Genomic DNA, 14,411 nt, shown 5'->3' with positions numbered 1-14,411 from the left:
CCCCCTACTCACTGGGGGTTCCCCTTCTTAACTCTGTTCTCGTGAAAGATGTCCCTGCCCACGGGACGTTGGACTAGACGATCTTTAAAGGTCCCTTCAAACCCAACCGTTCTATGACTCTACATTTCACTGTATGTTTTGTTAAATGTACCATAAACACTACATAGGATTAACTCTTGCTCCACATACAACATGTGCATGCCTGCCTTATAGATTTCAGCAGTAGTATTACAGATTGCTGTGCCAGTGGAATTGAGGTCTAGAGAGAGCTCTCCAGGAACAAGATATGCAAGTCCATAACTCCTACCTTGTAATCCTTTTTTCCCCTGAGTTCTGGTAGTATTCTCACTGGATTCACAGTATTCTTACAACTCTCGCCTTCAGAAAAGAGTTTTTGAATCTTTTCATCTTCGCTGTAGAGATCACACGATACATACATTTCTATCTATCAACATTTGTTCCACCACTGGTGACTAAAATGATATTTCTTCAGCAACTATGGCAGCTGATTAGGTAGAAGAAGCTGCATTGATACAATTATCAAATAGCTAGGTTATTTTGGCAAACACCACTGAGGACGTGTAGGAGTCTGCTCTGCCTTTTCGCCAGAGGTTGCAACCCCTCTAACTGAGCTGACCGAGCAGAACATGTGCCATGGATCAGCTGCTCCATTTCATAGCCCAGCATCTTAACTTAAATTGTCGATGAACTACGCATGCCCCAGGGCATCATTTTTTTATTTCAAATGGCTGAGGCAGAGGCACTTTGTCTCTTCACCGAACTGAGATGTTTGGTGGTTAGCTCCAGGAAAGGAGTGGTAACAAACAGTGGGAGGTTGTAAAGGCTTAACTCACCTCAATAATTTACTCTGTGACTATGAGTCAGAAGCCTCTACTTCTTTCAAATTTCTCAGCTCCTGGGGAAAAAAAAAAAGCCCTGCTGGCACTGCAAGGTCCAGCACAATGAATGTTCTCAAGCCTGAGAGTAAAACACCTTATTCTAGAGTCATCCTCCAGGTATCCTGCGCAATTCAGTGCAGGGTGTCTTAAGGAAAAGGTATGTGGTGTATAGCCACGAAGGTGAAACAGGCTGTGCCTTAACAGCATACTGTGCCTGATACTGTTAAACAAAATCCTGCCATAGAGGAGTTTATTCACAGTTTTGGTAATCTCAATGACTAAGTAGGGAACAGGTATGCAATCTGTGCAACAGAAAGAATGAAGGCCGAGTAAATTCCGTAGAACAAAATTTCACTTGAAATTGTTTTAAATAAGCTTCAAGCACCAAGGCAGGAAGACAGGTGAAGTACTGTGGAAGGAGCCTGGTTTACTGCAGAACGCTTTTGTTGTATACAGGGCAGGGACTTGCAAACTGGATTTGTGGGAACCATCCCTTAATAAAGTGTGATAGCTCCTTTTGCATGGCAGGAGGAGGCGTTTGGGTAACTTTTGTGTATCACTTCAAAGTATCTTTGATAATATTAATGGCACGTGTTATTACAGAAGGGGATCCCTCTTATACCACATTGCTCACAGACGCACCATTCTCTGCCCTTAGTGTGAAAAAGTCCGTTACTTCCTGTCATACGTGTACGGCACCCTGATATATCTTGCATTTCTACCTTCATTGCTAACCTCTGTATACTCAGACAACATCTGACAACTGAAATGATGTAAGGGAGAAAACTGAGGATATGGTCACTGAGGCTTTTGTTAGACAAATACAGTTATCATTGGTTTTCTTATCACACAAATGAAAAGTAATATTTTAGAATACATTTACTAAATCCTTTGTTCTTTATGACTATCTGAAACCTTATGAAGGCTGGCAGAAGCTGCAGAAATTCAAGTAATAAAATTATCACAATATTTTAAGAAGAGCATGAGTACAAGTCTCCAGCTGGGTTCTGAACAAGCTTCAAATCCCACAGAGAGGGAGGATATAAAAGATCTGAAGAGAAATTTGACCGATACGACAAAAGAGAATTCCTGTCTTGCTTTGCCTTGTCAAACTTACATGTATGAGGAACTTTACATAGTGGTCTCTTAGTTTTCCATTGGTAACATTAAAAGCAAAAAAAGGTGTCAGGCAAAATAAAGAAGTCTGATTTCTGAACTGTCAGCCACAGGTTGAGGATCTGCTTGATGACTGTGTCAGACTATCAGGCTCTAAGCAAGCATGAGCTCAAAAATTGTTCTTTACTGAGGTCTCTTAATTGGGAGTGTGAAAGCTTTTCTTTAGGCAACTGCTTTCCCGAGGGCTACTTGTCCACATCTTCCACTGATGTCATTACAGTAGCAGAGTTTGATGGTTTTCACTTGGCTTCCTTAACATAGATGCCAGTACCTGGCTCTAGATATTCCAGTTTTAAAATCTGTGCTCAGATTTCTTCATCATCCTTCAATACTGGATTTATAAGACCAAATCAAAAAGCCACAACAGGAATGTAAATCTTCAATTTCTTATGGACAACAAAAAGTTCAAGATGAAGAATGAATGTTTGGCGGTTGAAAAGAAGGGGATACAAATAGAGAAGGCATTTTTGGAAGCGTAATTTGCTCTTCTCGTTAATGATATAAGCTATTTTATTTCCATTTCATTTCCATGTGCATACTTGGGGATACACTAAACTTCAAATTGTTATTCTGGATCTTTCTTTTATTATCATGCTTCCAAACAACAAAATTGTACACTGCAGCTCTTTTTGAAACTTCCAGCTATAGGTTATTGAGTATACATTGCGGTGTTGACAACCTGATATGTGTTACACAAACATAACTGAAGACTTTGTTTCAGATTCCAAGAACAACTGGAGACAGGACATGGAGAAAACTATTTGTATTTCCCTTCACATGTGCCTTTTTTTTTTTTTTTTAAATTATTTGTCTTACAATTAGCACTTGTCTATATGATAGAAAAGAATTCGAGAAGAAATCTGACTGACGATCTGCAAGCCATTAGAGGCCTTAAAGAGCTCAATGCAATACGCAGGTTTGGTCTAAGGTTTTCATTTAGCAGGATCCTCACAGAAGTATGTGTAAGTTTGGGTGCCCTCTCCATGGTTCCTTCTGTCCCTTAGTCATGAGGGGAACAACAATCATCCTAATCAAGTATTTTTCTCCTTTCTGTATGTCCTCCAATCTGCTGCTGGGATTGATGACCTCAGATGCTCTCAATCCTGAAACCAGTTTTCTTTAGGTATTAGAGAAACATACTATAAGTAATGTTGAAAGTATTGTAGAAACAAATTGCTTTAGTGCAAGGCAGGAGAGCTTTCTGAGGAACAAACCAGCTGAAACAGGAGTTGGAGGGTCAGACTACATAATGAGAATGGCGTAATGGCCACTTTCAGGAGCAGACTATGTGAACTCTCACATATATACAAAACCTTGGAATCCCACTACACATACCAGGCATCTCCATGAGACAGTCTGTCACACGCGGAAGTACCTTGAGGTTCACTAGTCTTTCAGGAACTAAAATACAGATTTCTCTGCGTCTTGGATCACGCAGTACTTCACCTGCTTGACAGTGAAAAGCAAATGAGGATTGTGTGCTGGTACTCAGGTACTCCAGGCCAAGTCTGGTCCTGATTTAAACCACTGAAACCTCCTCTAAAGTGATGCAATTAAGCTGAGAGACTGAAGTCCAGCAGGAAACAAGCATTTCAGCCCCAGCCCCACCACTAACTCAGCAAAGAGATGAGGCAACCCCGAACTCAGCATTTATTTCCCATCCATAAAATAATAATGAAATAGTCCTGCCTCGCACTCCCTCACCAAACTTTTCTGTCAGTCGTTTTGCGACCCAACCGACGTCTGGGACTGTCTGTGCCACCTAAATCGCTTTCTATTTGGGTTTTTTGTTTTAGGTTTTTTTTTTTTTTTTGCTGTAGGCTTCACCTGCCTTTACCACCGCTCCGTGGTGCTGCCGCCAGGCCCGGCCCGGCCGCCTTTCTGACCCCTGAGGCCTCCGGCCGTGCGATCCTCCGGCGCCGGGGCTGCCGCGGCCCCGCGGCCCCGCTTCCCCTCACCTCAGCCCGGCCCCGCCTCGCCCCCGGCTGCCACTAGAGGCTCTCGGCGGGCGGGCCGGGCACGGCACAGGCTGGGGCCCCTCCCGCCCCACAGGTGATGGAGGCAGGACGGGGCGGGGGAAGGCCCGGGAGAAAGCGCCTCCCGCCGCGGTCTGCCCCCTGACCTGCCCTCCATGTTGCCCGGCTTCCCTCCGCCAAGCGCCGCGGCGGCGGGGCGGGAAAAGCCGCCCCTCCTCTCTCCTCCACTCCCCGGCCGGCCCGGCGCGGTCCTCCCCCCCCGCCGCCTGGCACCGCGAAGGCGGGGCGTCCCTAGCCGGGGGCAGGCCGCAGCCGCCGGCTGCCCTTTCCTCCCCGCTGCCGTGGGGCCGGAGCGGCGCGGCCGCCCTCCACCTGCTCGCCGCTTTTGTTCGGGGGAAGGAGGACGGGGGGTGAAGGAGAGGGGCGGCCGGCCCTGCGTGTGGCGGGGGCGGCGCGGCCCCGGGGTGACTCGGGGCTCACGGACTTTGTCGCCGCCGCCTTTGTCTGGCGGCCGACCCGGGGCTGCTCTCCCTCCTCCTCCTCCTCTTCGCCTGAGGGGATCGCGCTGCGGGGCTGCCCGCTTTCGGGAAGGGGCGAGCGGCTTCCCCCGCTGGGGAAACCCGCGGTGGAAAGCGGGTTTCGCCCTATTTTTGGGGGTGAGAGGGAGGGAGGCAGGCAGGCGGGGGCGCCTCGCCTCGCTCCTCCCGGCGTCCCGCCGTTTGCCCCGCCGCCAAGTTGCCACAAGTTGGAGCCGCCCCCCCGCTGCTGCCGCCGCCGGGTTCTGGCCTCGGCGTGAGACAATACCGAGGAGGAGGAGGAGGAGGAGGAGGAGGAGGAGGAGGAGGGGGCGGGCGGGAGCAGCCCTCTCTCGCCGCCGATGGGGCCGGGCTGGACGGCGCTGCGGGGCGGGTAGGTGGCTCCGCGGGCTGCCGCCGGCTGGCGCGCAGCGGGGAGCGGCCGGCAGAGGCAGGCGGGCCCCGGCCACGACGAGGCGCCGCTGGCGGCGCGGGAAGGGGGGGTGGGGGGTCGCTGCATGGAGGACGTGGGGCTGCGGAGCGGGCGGGAGCGGCTGGCCGGCGGCGACCCGCGGCTCGGCGCCGTGCTGGTGGAACCGGTGATGGTGATGGTGGAGCAGCGGGCGGCGGAGGGCTACAAGCTGGTGGAGGTGCTGCTGACCGGCGGGGCTCCCTGGGGCTTCACCCTGAAGGGCGGACGAGAGCACGGGGAGCCCCTCATCATCACCAAGGTGAGAAGCGCCGCGGGCGTGTGTGAGTGTGGAGGGGGGGGGGGGGGTGTCCGGCCGGCTCCATCGTGGCGTGCCCGCGGCGGTGACAGCGGGCCCGGTCCGGCCGCGCCGCCTGCCCGCAGCCCGGGGCGGCCCCAGCGCAGGTGCCGGCGGTGCCGCGGAGGCCCCGAGGCGGCCGTTCGTGCCCGGGGCACGGGCACCCGTGGGCGCTGGGGCACCCGCCGCCCGGCACATGCCGGCAGGTCTGGGGGCAACAGGTTGCTGGGCGCAGTCCGCCCCGCCGCTCCCACCGACCTGCTGCTTCTGGCCCGCGCTTCCTCCCCGGTAAAAAGCCGGTGCGGTCGTCGAGGGCGCCGGCAGCTGGCCGGGGGACCCGAGCCCCCGGTGCTGGGCCCTTCCCCGCCCTCCCTCCGGGCTCCTGGCGCAGGAAGGTGCGGAGACTAGGACTCCCGGCTCTCAGGCTGAGTTTTCGCCGCTGCTGTTGCACTTGCGAATTCCAAATGATGAGGGTAACCTTTTGTATCTCCCTCCTTTAAACAAAAGGTCTTGTGGATAGGGACCAAATCCGTGCTCCGTAGACGGGGCTGGGGGAGGGGGAGGCTCCTGGGCATATCTGCACTTTCTGGTTGTTTTGGGTTTTTTTTTCTCATCGCTTTTTTTTATATGTCCTTGTATACTTACAGCTTTAATCTCAGTGTATCGGGCACGAGTTAGAGAAATACATCACGTTTTCTGGAAAATGTTTTTCGTCTGCGTGTGTTTTGACTTAAGAACCCCCATCCCCAGTAATTGTTGGGTTTTGCTGTTAAGACAGCTTGCTTGTTGCACAGCGAAAACACATTAAAATAGATCCATGTGTAGTTGGGGAAAAAAAATCCTCATTAGCAAAGCGCATTTTACTCAAGATCTGTAGGAAAGATGTATATGCTTTGTCTGCAAGTCCTGTGGATTCTGCCTGTTCCCATTTTAGAAGTGCACAGAGAGTGTCAGAGGTCAACAAGTCCTGTTTTATCCACAGCAGAAATTCTTCTAATCTAATTTTTCAGTTGGTTTCATTGTCAGTTGTCTAGTTGGCTCCCTTCTCCCACCCTTGAAACAACTGCATTATGGACTTTACAAGTTAGCGCTTCTGAAACCATCTTTTTCTAGAGCTCTTCCCTACTGCTGTTTTTCAAGAAACAACAGTGTCAGAAGATGTATATGCTGAAAAATGACTGGGTGTCTGTTGGCCTCTTGCCAGTACCCTGAATTACAGAATATCAAACCTGGGAGCGTTTGAGGAAAGGAGAACAGAGCTGCTTACTATGTCTGTACTAGCTATCAAGTGCCAAATCAAATAATTCCACCTTTCTGGTAATGGCTAATAAGTGCTACATCTAAAGACTGATCAGTGATACTTATTCGTAATGTTACCTAGGTATTAAGTAACAGGCTTAAGTATTTGTGGCATGAGGATGTGGCTGTGGTATGTGGAGAGAAGTGTCTGGAGATGGGAACCTTGTAAACTGGGTCTGTTGCAAAGGAATAATTAAGTGGCACCACAGCCTTGGTATCTCCTGAAACCGTGCTCCTGTGTGGAAGAGAAATCTGGGTCCATCGGTGCTGACCTAGGAAGAAGAGATGACCTGGATCCTTGCGGCTAAATTTTGGGGTGTATTTTCATTTGCCATTGTTGGATGCAAGTGTATAGAACTAGTTTTGAAACCAGGGACTGGAGGTCGTGGCGCCAGGACTACAATTCTTTTGCTGCAAAATCTTCCTCGTGATTCAGCCCACCCATCTTGGTATTGAGTTTTGTTTTTTTCTGTACTGCTTCTGCTGGTGGAAAGCTACTGGGAAGAATAATACCGGGTGGTTAAAACAATCCCTCCTTGCAGTAGGAGATGTAAAGTTTGTCTCCTCTCAGCTGAAGAGAGCCCTGAACTCGAGTTAACCCCCTTCCTGAGTACACGTGGGGATCACCGGGCTGCCACGGAAGAGGAGATGCCACTTCACCTGCGCTTCTCCTCTCCCTGTGGCGTGTGCTGTCCCTTCTCAGGTAGGCTGGTGGCTGGTCAGTTGGGGATCGAAGAAAACCCACTGGACCGAATCCTTCAGGATACCTGTGGAAAAATTCCTGGTTTTGTGGATTCAGGCTGTGCTTAAGTGTGAGCTGGCTATGGAGCTCTGTCTCACTCTGGTCCAGGGCTGCTCTGGGGAAGTGAGGATGGATGACGCCAACTGCCACTTTTTAAGGAGAGGAATGTGACAAGGTGTGAATGGAGTCTCAGATAGCAGCTACTTAAGGGGGATTTCTAAAATTCTGCCTGTCTCCTTTTTTACCGTTGTCTTAAAAGCAAGGTCAGCCTTTGAAGAAAGTTGCACCTTTATGTAAAGGCTGGGAAGTCTGTGGTGTAAATATTTCCTTCTTTCCTTAGCATGTATGGGACAACTGTCATAACTGCCAGAAAAGTAGCACCAGAAAATACTGTAATTGAAAAATTAGTGAGCAAGTGTATGTTGTTCATTTTGCAGCACTTTCTGCGTAGCACACCTCTTGGGTGTTAGTTCCTCTGGTTGTGCGGCTATTTCACTTGCTGACAGGAAGGGAAATTTTTTGTTACGGATACCGTAGGGAGAGTCTAGGGCAAGAAGAGCTGCAAACACTACTTGGGAATTTATTAGCTGGAAATCTAGTCAATTAAAACAAGAGTGTCCTTTGATCCACCAAACTACCAATGATCAGGCAGGGGAGGGCATGCTAAAGAGGAGAAAATGTGTCCAGCCTCAGCAGGGGAATAAGCGTGTGCTCAGCGGCTGGAATGTCCACGGGGTGGGCAGGCTTCCCTGTTTCATGACAGCGTTTCTTTCTCTAACTGAAACAAGGCTTGGAGAAACAGTCCTGAACCAGGTAGGTGGAATATCAAGTTAACCTGCCAGGCGTGAGCCTTTTTTTTTTTTTTTTTTTTTTCCTTCCCCCTTGCCCTTTTTGTTGTTGCTTCAATAGGCACAGAGGAAAAACGGTGCATGATACAGCTTGCTCGATCTTTAAACATAGCTGGTCTTCTAAAACTTGCCCCACCCATGTGCAAGTGGCGTTGCTAATATTTAAGAAAAAGGTCTTTTAGCGTTGTTGTTGTGTTCCTTACTATTATTTTTATAATGTCCCTTTAAAAAAAATGCTTTACATTTTTTTCTGATCTCTGCATGTGTGTATGATAACATTCCAAAAAAAATTGCCCAAAGGCAGCTTGTTCTTGCCTAATTTGACATCTTGAAATAAAGAACTTGCTTTTTATGGCAACGTGTATTTCAACAGAAGGTGAAATGACAACTTTGAGGACTTTCATTAGAAGTCTCACAAGCCTCAGTTTGGTTTTTCCTCTTTTTAAAGAAACAAATTCTGAAGAGGGAGATCTTACTGGAAATAATGACAATGAAAAGTTGAGGTGCTCGGGTGTAAATCTTGTGAAAATCTCCCATAGCTGCATTATCTTGATTACTTTTACTTTAAAATTACTCTTATCTGAGATGGCCAACTTGTATTGTCAGTCACAGCATTGATTGTGGGTGATGGATAGAAAGTCATTTCACTTCCTGTACTAACAATATTCTTAGGAACTCTGAAGTTGTTCTGCAGTCAACGTTATCCTTATTATATTAATAAATGTGAAAACATCATAGTTTATACGTTTCAAGAAAGATCGACGTATCATTTAAATAAATTCCTCTTTAGTATCAGCTTTACAAGGGCCTGCAGCCGTACCTCCTCAAGCTATGATCTCATTGCAGGCTAATCAAGGCTGGGCTTGGCTGGTATTTCGGCAAGATTTCCAAGTGAAACCTGGACTGTTGCAGGATGTTTTGTTGTTGATTTAGTAGATAGAGTTCTTGTCTCCTGAATCAGTGCTGAATTCATGCCCCAGCTGGAGGTGCTGTCTTTCAAGAAGAAGCAGTATCAGACAGACTCTGAACTTTTGTTTATTTCTCTTTATTACATTGTACTTTCCTAATGTGCTCCTGTTTCTGGTTAGGTGTGAATTGTAATTTGTTTTACCTAATAATTATTTAAATTGTATAAGGGAATGCTTCTCTACTAATTGGCTGCAGGACTTCTCCATGTGACTTGTATCAATTTATTATTTCAGTAGTAAGTGAAGTGATTACTGTTTTCCTTAAGTAATTCTTTATTCTTTGGCCTTAAACATATAACTAAAAGCAATTACTTGTATTGCTATGCTGCAACAATATTTAGAGGGGAAGAAAAAACCCCTTTAATGGCTGTATACAAATTAATCAAAAAAAGACACTTTCAAGCAAATACCAGTTGCCTCCTTCAAGTTAGGTGTTTGAGGTGAGCTGCGTTGCTCGTAGACATTAACAATTCTTAAACTTGGCTGTGAAGCTTGATGTCCAGAAAGCCAGCATTTAGTGGTAATCCTTGGAAATTACTGACCACTTTAATGTAAATGCAGTCATTTGTTATTAGGAGCCATTGTACTGTGGCTGAGAGAATTCTAGGTCTCTGTACCCTGACAAATGTCATTCACTTCCTTCAGTTCTAGAAAGTTAATAAATGAAGGAGTATTCATTCTATTTTATTTTCTATCCATATTTTCTTGGTCATCAAAGCCAAGCAAAACTACTAACCTGTATGGGCCGTAATTTGAACATGTATCTTGACCAGCAATTTTAAAAGAATGTATTGAATCACATTCTATATTTCTTCTGAAACCTTTATTCAACTTCTTAACTTGTAAGAGGGGTTTATTGTTTAGGAAAGATTGGTCTGAGTTGGACCTTTTCTTTGTGCTGTTAAATTTGACAGTTGAGAAATTTTAGGAAATGTTTATATATTAGAATGAATGTTTTAGAATTAAAATACTATCATGTAGCTATTTATCTTTTTTCCTTGTCAAATATATTAAAAGTTGGGTTTTTTCAGTGCTACAGAAACTGTTTTGAGTGGTGTTTACTTTTGTGTCTGGTTGCTGGATCCCAGGTTTCTGTTATTGGAAGAGAGCAGTTGGTTTGCTTTGATGCAAGAAGATATTATTGCTTTTTACTTTGGTAAACTGATTCACAAAGGGAATGCTCTCAACTTTAGCACTTTAATGGCTGTTGAATGAGCTCTCCATCATGACTGTTAATTTACTGGCAGAATGGAGCCCACCACAGTTATATGTGGTGGTAATGGTCTGGCTGTGGAAGTCCGCAGCTTAAGAGATGGGGTTTTTTTACAAAAGCATTAACAGTGGAAATGCCACCAGTATTGGAAATTGCATTTTAAAGCTATCTTGGATATGGCTACATGTGATATACAAACTGTGTAGGGAGTTGAAATGAGAGGTTGGTTTAAAAGGCTTGTGACTTGAGATGTTTCAAGTCAGTTGAGTTACATGCTTAGAAGTCAACAGTGTGAGAGTGCAATTTAAGAAATGGTGTGTACGCGCTTGCAGTCCTGAAACTGCAGTTTTCCTTTGTGCATTTCACACTACGTTTCAGGACGAAAATCCTCCCAAGAAGGAGTCGGAATGCTGTGTTTAAAACCAGAACTAAGAAGCTTCCTCACAACGAGCAAACTTTTAACTTTTAGAAGTACCAATTGCTTCCAAATTGCTTGTTTTTCTCTCCTCTGCATTTCCCCTTTCCAGCTACTTGGGCAAAAACTGTCAAATCTATCATGATTTTTGTAGTTTAAAATACAAACAAAAACATACACATCTGTGGAGTCTGGCAAAGGAATTAGTGTGTTTTGTGGGAATAGTTACTGCAGTAGGAGTTAGACAGTGGGATTGCCTATTTGAATGTTTATTAATTTAGTCTATTTAAAGGACAGTTTAAACTTATCTTCTTGTTAGTGTCTGTTGCTACTTTTCAGTATGAATTTTGAATGCTACTATAGACATTAGCATAAAAATAAATGACCAGCAAGAGACGTCTTGTTATTGCTTGCTGTTGTCAGAGGATTGCCAGTAACACCATTTATTACCTAGTTAATGGTCATGCTTGTGTTTTGGGGTTTTTTAAGAGGAAGAAACAGTGTGGGCTTGTGTGGTGTTTGTGCATATGCTACATATGCTTTACTCAATAGACTGTATATATTTTTTCCTGTAGAACTTGATTCACTGTGTGTTCTCCCACTTAATATTTGAAGTATGGGAGTGTGGAAAGATCAAGGTCAATGGGAAATGAAACCTGGTCATGAATAGATTAGAGAAAACAACTGTTTAGTAGTAAGCAAGCCAGTACTACACCACATATGTGAGCTTTTTTCTTCTTGAGGCAAGCCATTTGTGTTTAGTCTTCCTATGCATTTGTCATCTATACAGAGAATACCTAATATGTATATGGATCTAGTTCCATGGGTCGCTATTACAGAGGTCTGAGACAGGTCGCAGCCATTAAACAGATTTTTCACTTGCTGTGTTTGAGAGAAAGTGCATGAGGAGTTTTGCAGAGAGGTAAGGTAAAAATTGATGCAGTTATGTTGAGAATTCACCTGTTTAATCTATGCAAACTTGTTTTCTATTGTCTGTGTTTTCAGCCTATTTGATATAAGGTCAATTGAAGGTTTTTTAAAATACACAAAGAAAAATACTGATGCCTCTGTGTAAAACTTATGGAAGTCTTTCTGGGTTTTTGGTTTTGGAGGGGGTTGTTGGAGTTTTTTGGCTTATCTTTAAAATAAGAAACAAATTTGGAAGCTTTCTAATCCCACACAGCACATTATTTTCAGTTTCTTACAGGTTATGCAGCAGATGTGCTGTGCTATACCCCCCCCCACCCCACCCCCCCCGCCCCAAGAATATTATCGCCACTCTGGTGGTGAATTTTTAGGAGTTTAATTTTTGTACTACTTGTAACTTCACAGATACGGTCATGCACAAGCAAGATGGACTGTGAGGTTTATGGAATGGGTAACTGAATGCTTTTTGTTTAAATGCATTCATTCAGTGATAGGAAACGTCTACCAAGTACACTGTAACCAGTTTTTAAATTCAACTTGGTGTAGTTGTAGAATGTGTTTGTATCCTTCATATATACTTTCCAAGCAGCAGACTTTCGGTGGTATTCACCCAGACTTAAGCTAGATGTTTAATAGAGGTAGGTATTTTTGGAAAGTGATTCAGTGTTTAAATTAGACTTGGCTTAAGTGCTCTGAATTGCTTTCTGAAGGTGCCTACCATTCATTTGCTGTCAGCTGTGAGAAGCTGAGGAAACCCGTCGTTCCTTGACACGTACCTAGGGGCCTATGAGGTACCTGTACTAAGATGAAATACGCTTGAGCAGGATTGTCGTCTGCGTATTTGCAATGCGTGTGGCTATACCTAAAACTGTTGAAAATTTCTTTATTTCTCCGATTGTGCTTTGTTTCTGAACATCACAGGAACGTAGCTTCTCGGTTTGATTTATAGAGCTAATCAGGGGAGAGTTGTAGCCTACCAAGGACAACGACGTTTGTGAAGTTAGGAGAGAACTTCCTTCCCCTCCCTGTAAGTTAATACAGTATCAGTATTCAGTCTTTAAGAAATTCAGGGCATTCTTGGTAAGCACAGGTCAGGTCACGAAGATAAGGGAATGGCTTCTGCAACATAACAAGTTATTGGGGGATCTTTTTAGTGGCATTTGTGTGTACCCGAGAGTCATTGTGGTGTGCCGAACTCCCCAAGGCAGAAAGAGACGACTGTTGGTAAATGCTGGAAATGCAGCAAATTGCTGCTTTGAGAAACTAAATAGTTTTTGTCAGGTACACAATGCTCGGGTTGGCTTTTAAAGTAGAAACAGATGGAGTAGAGTGACAACAGAAAAGAGGTGGTTATTTCAAAGCTCTTCTGAACCTGGATGAAATGGCAAAATCAGCTGAAAGCTTTAAACTGTTTAGGCAAAGGCACAGTAGCACTGGCACTGAGGGGAAGGCTTCGTGTCCTGTGTCCCTGTACTTCTCCTGCCTCACCCTTCACCACCCTTCCCCTCTGCCACCAGCCCTGCTTTCTCCCCCTTTAAATCTCTCTCTCCATTTCTAAAGTATTAGATTCTTTGAAATATTTAAATTCTACTTATTTATCCACATCGATCAACTCTGATATATGAGTTAGGAAATACGTTGTCATGTTTCTTAGATACAGAGTTTCTAAAGAATTGTACTTAGTAAGGAAGTTTTTGAAGGATGTAGAGTGGCCTGTTGTTCAAGGGTGGTACAAAGGGCAAAAGTCTCGGTGGCTGAAGCTTGGAAATAGGGAATATACGGGGACCTCTACTGCAGTGCTTGAGAGGCTGTATCCCTTTGGATAGCTACTAACAGTGCAATTTTATCCATTCTTGCAGTCATTCTTCTAGCTGAACGACCTTTGAGAAGGAAGATAGATTGTGATTGGGGGTCCTCTCATTATTGTGGTTGTAGGTGGCCTTATCGGATGCTTTCTTTGCTTCAGGCTCTTAGCTGTTCTGTCAATCGTGTTTCTGAGATCTAGACCATTTCCGTACTCACAGTAGTCTAGTCCTTTGCTGTGTGTTTGTGTCATCTACAACAACAGGGTGTTTAATGTTCTGGTGATGGCAGAGACAGTTATCTCTGAGCAGTTTGGCAGAGATTCTAAGAATGTTCTTGCTAATGTGTGAAGTTGAATTCAGTTTGGTTTTGTTTAAACTGTAGCATAACCTGATGAAACTAATTCAGAGCTTTTTTAAATGGAAATATGAACTTCATTCTAAGCTGTGCTTTTTCTTTTAAATGGAAGAAGATCCAAGTGTTAGTGAAACTTACTTTAAACAAAATCCAGAGCCTTTTAAAATGGCCAAACGCTTTAATTTTAGAGTAACAAGTTCTTCATCCTCAGTCCTTCTATTATATTCTCTCTGTAATGGAGAGAATTGCAGGGAAGTCTGAATAGCTGAAGTAGGAAGAGATCTGTCAATGGGGAGCCTGAGAGTACAATAAATTTGTTTGAAAGTGAAGCACAGGTACCTACTGCTGTACTTGAAATTGCAGTACTTTTCCTCTTCAGTAAAATAGATTGTTGTTCTCAAAATCCCTTCACAAAGCTTTAAAAACAGATTAGTTTGGATTTTTTTCTCTCTTGAGATAAAACATACTTTGTTATACACTTGCTTTGAAAGCTTCCAACATAAACT

The 14,411-nt window shown here is 44.9% G+C and overlaps 1 protein-coding gene across 7 annotated transcripts in view; it reads left to right on the top strand.

Moving 5' to 3' along the window:
• The first annotated feature begins 4,886 nt into the window (after positions 1–4,886).
• SHROOM2 (shroom family member 2) overlaps positions 4,887–14,411 on the top strand; it is a 130,660-nt gene continuing 121,135 nt past the window's right edge. For 3 of the 7 annotated variants that reach the window (XM_052773618.1, XM_052773617.1, XM_052773615.1), the window contains exon 1: positions 5,040–5,297. In XM_052773618.1, the coding sequence (XP_052629578.1) occupies positions 5,085–5,297 (213 nt within the window). In that variant the 5' untranslated portion in view covers positions 5,040–5,084. Of the gene's footprint in view, positions 4,961–5,038; positions 5,298–14,411 lie in introns of those variants that run through there. The other 4 variants (XM_052773614.1, XM_052773613.1, XM_052773622.1 and 1 more) reach the window with 3 other exon arrangements.

The sequence above is a fragment of the Harpia harpyja genome, chromosome 22, assembly GCF_026419915.1.
Source record: "Harpia harpyja isolate bHarHar1 chromosome 22, bHarHar1 primary haplotype, whole genome shotgun sequence".
Classification (NCBI taxonomy): Eukaryota; Metazoa; Chordata; class Aves; order Accipitriformes; family Accipitridae; genus Harpia; species Harpia harpyja.
Note: the sequence above shows the minus strand (reverse complement) of the source record. Positions and strands in the feature narration are given on the sequence as shown.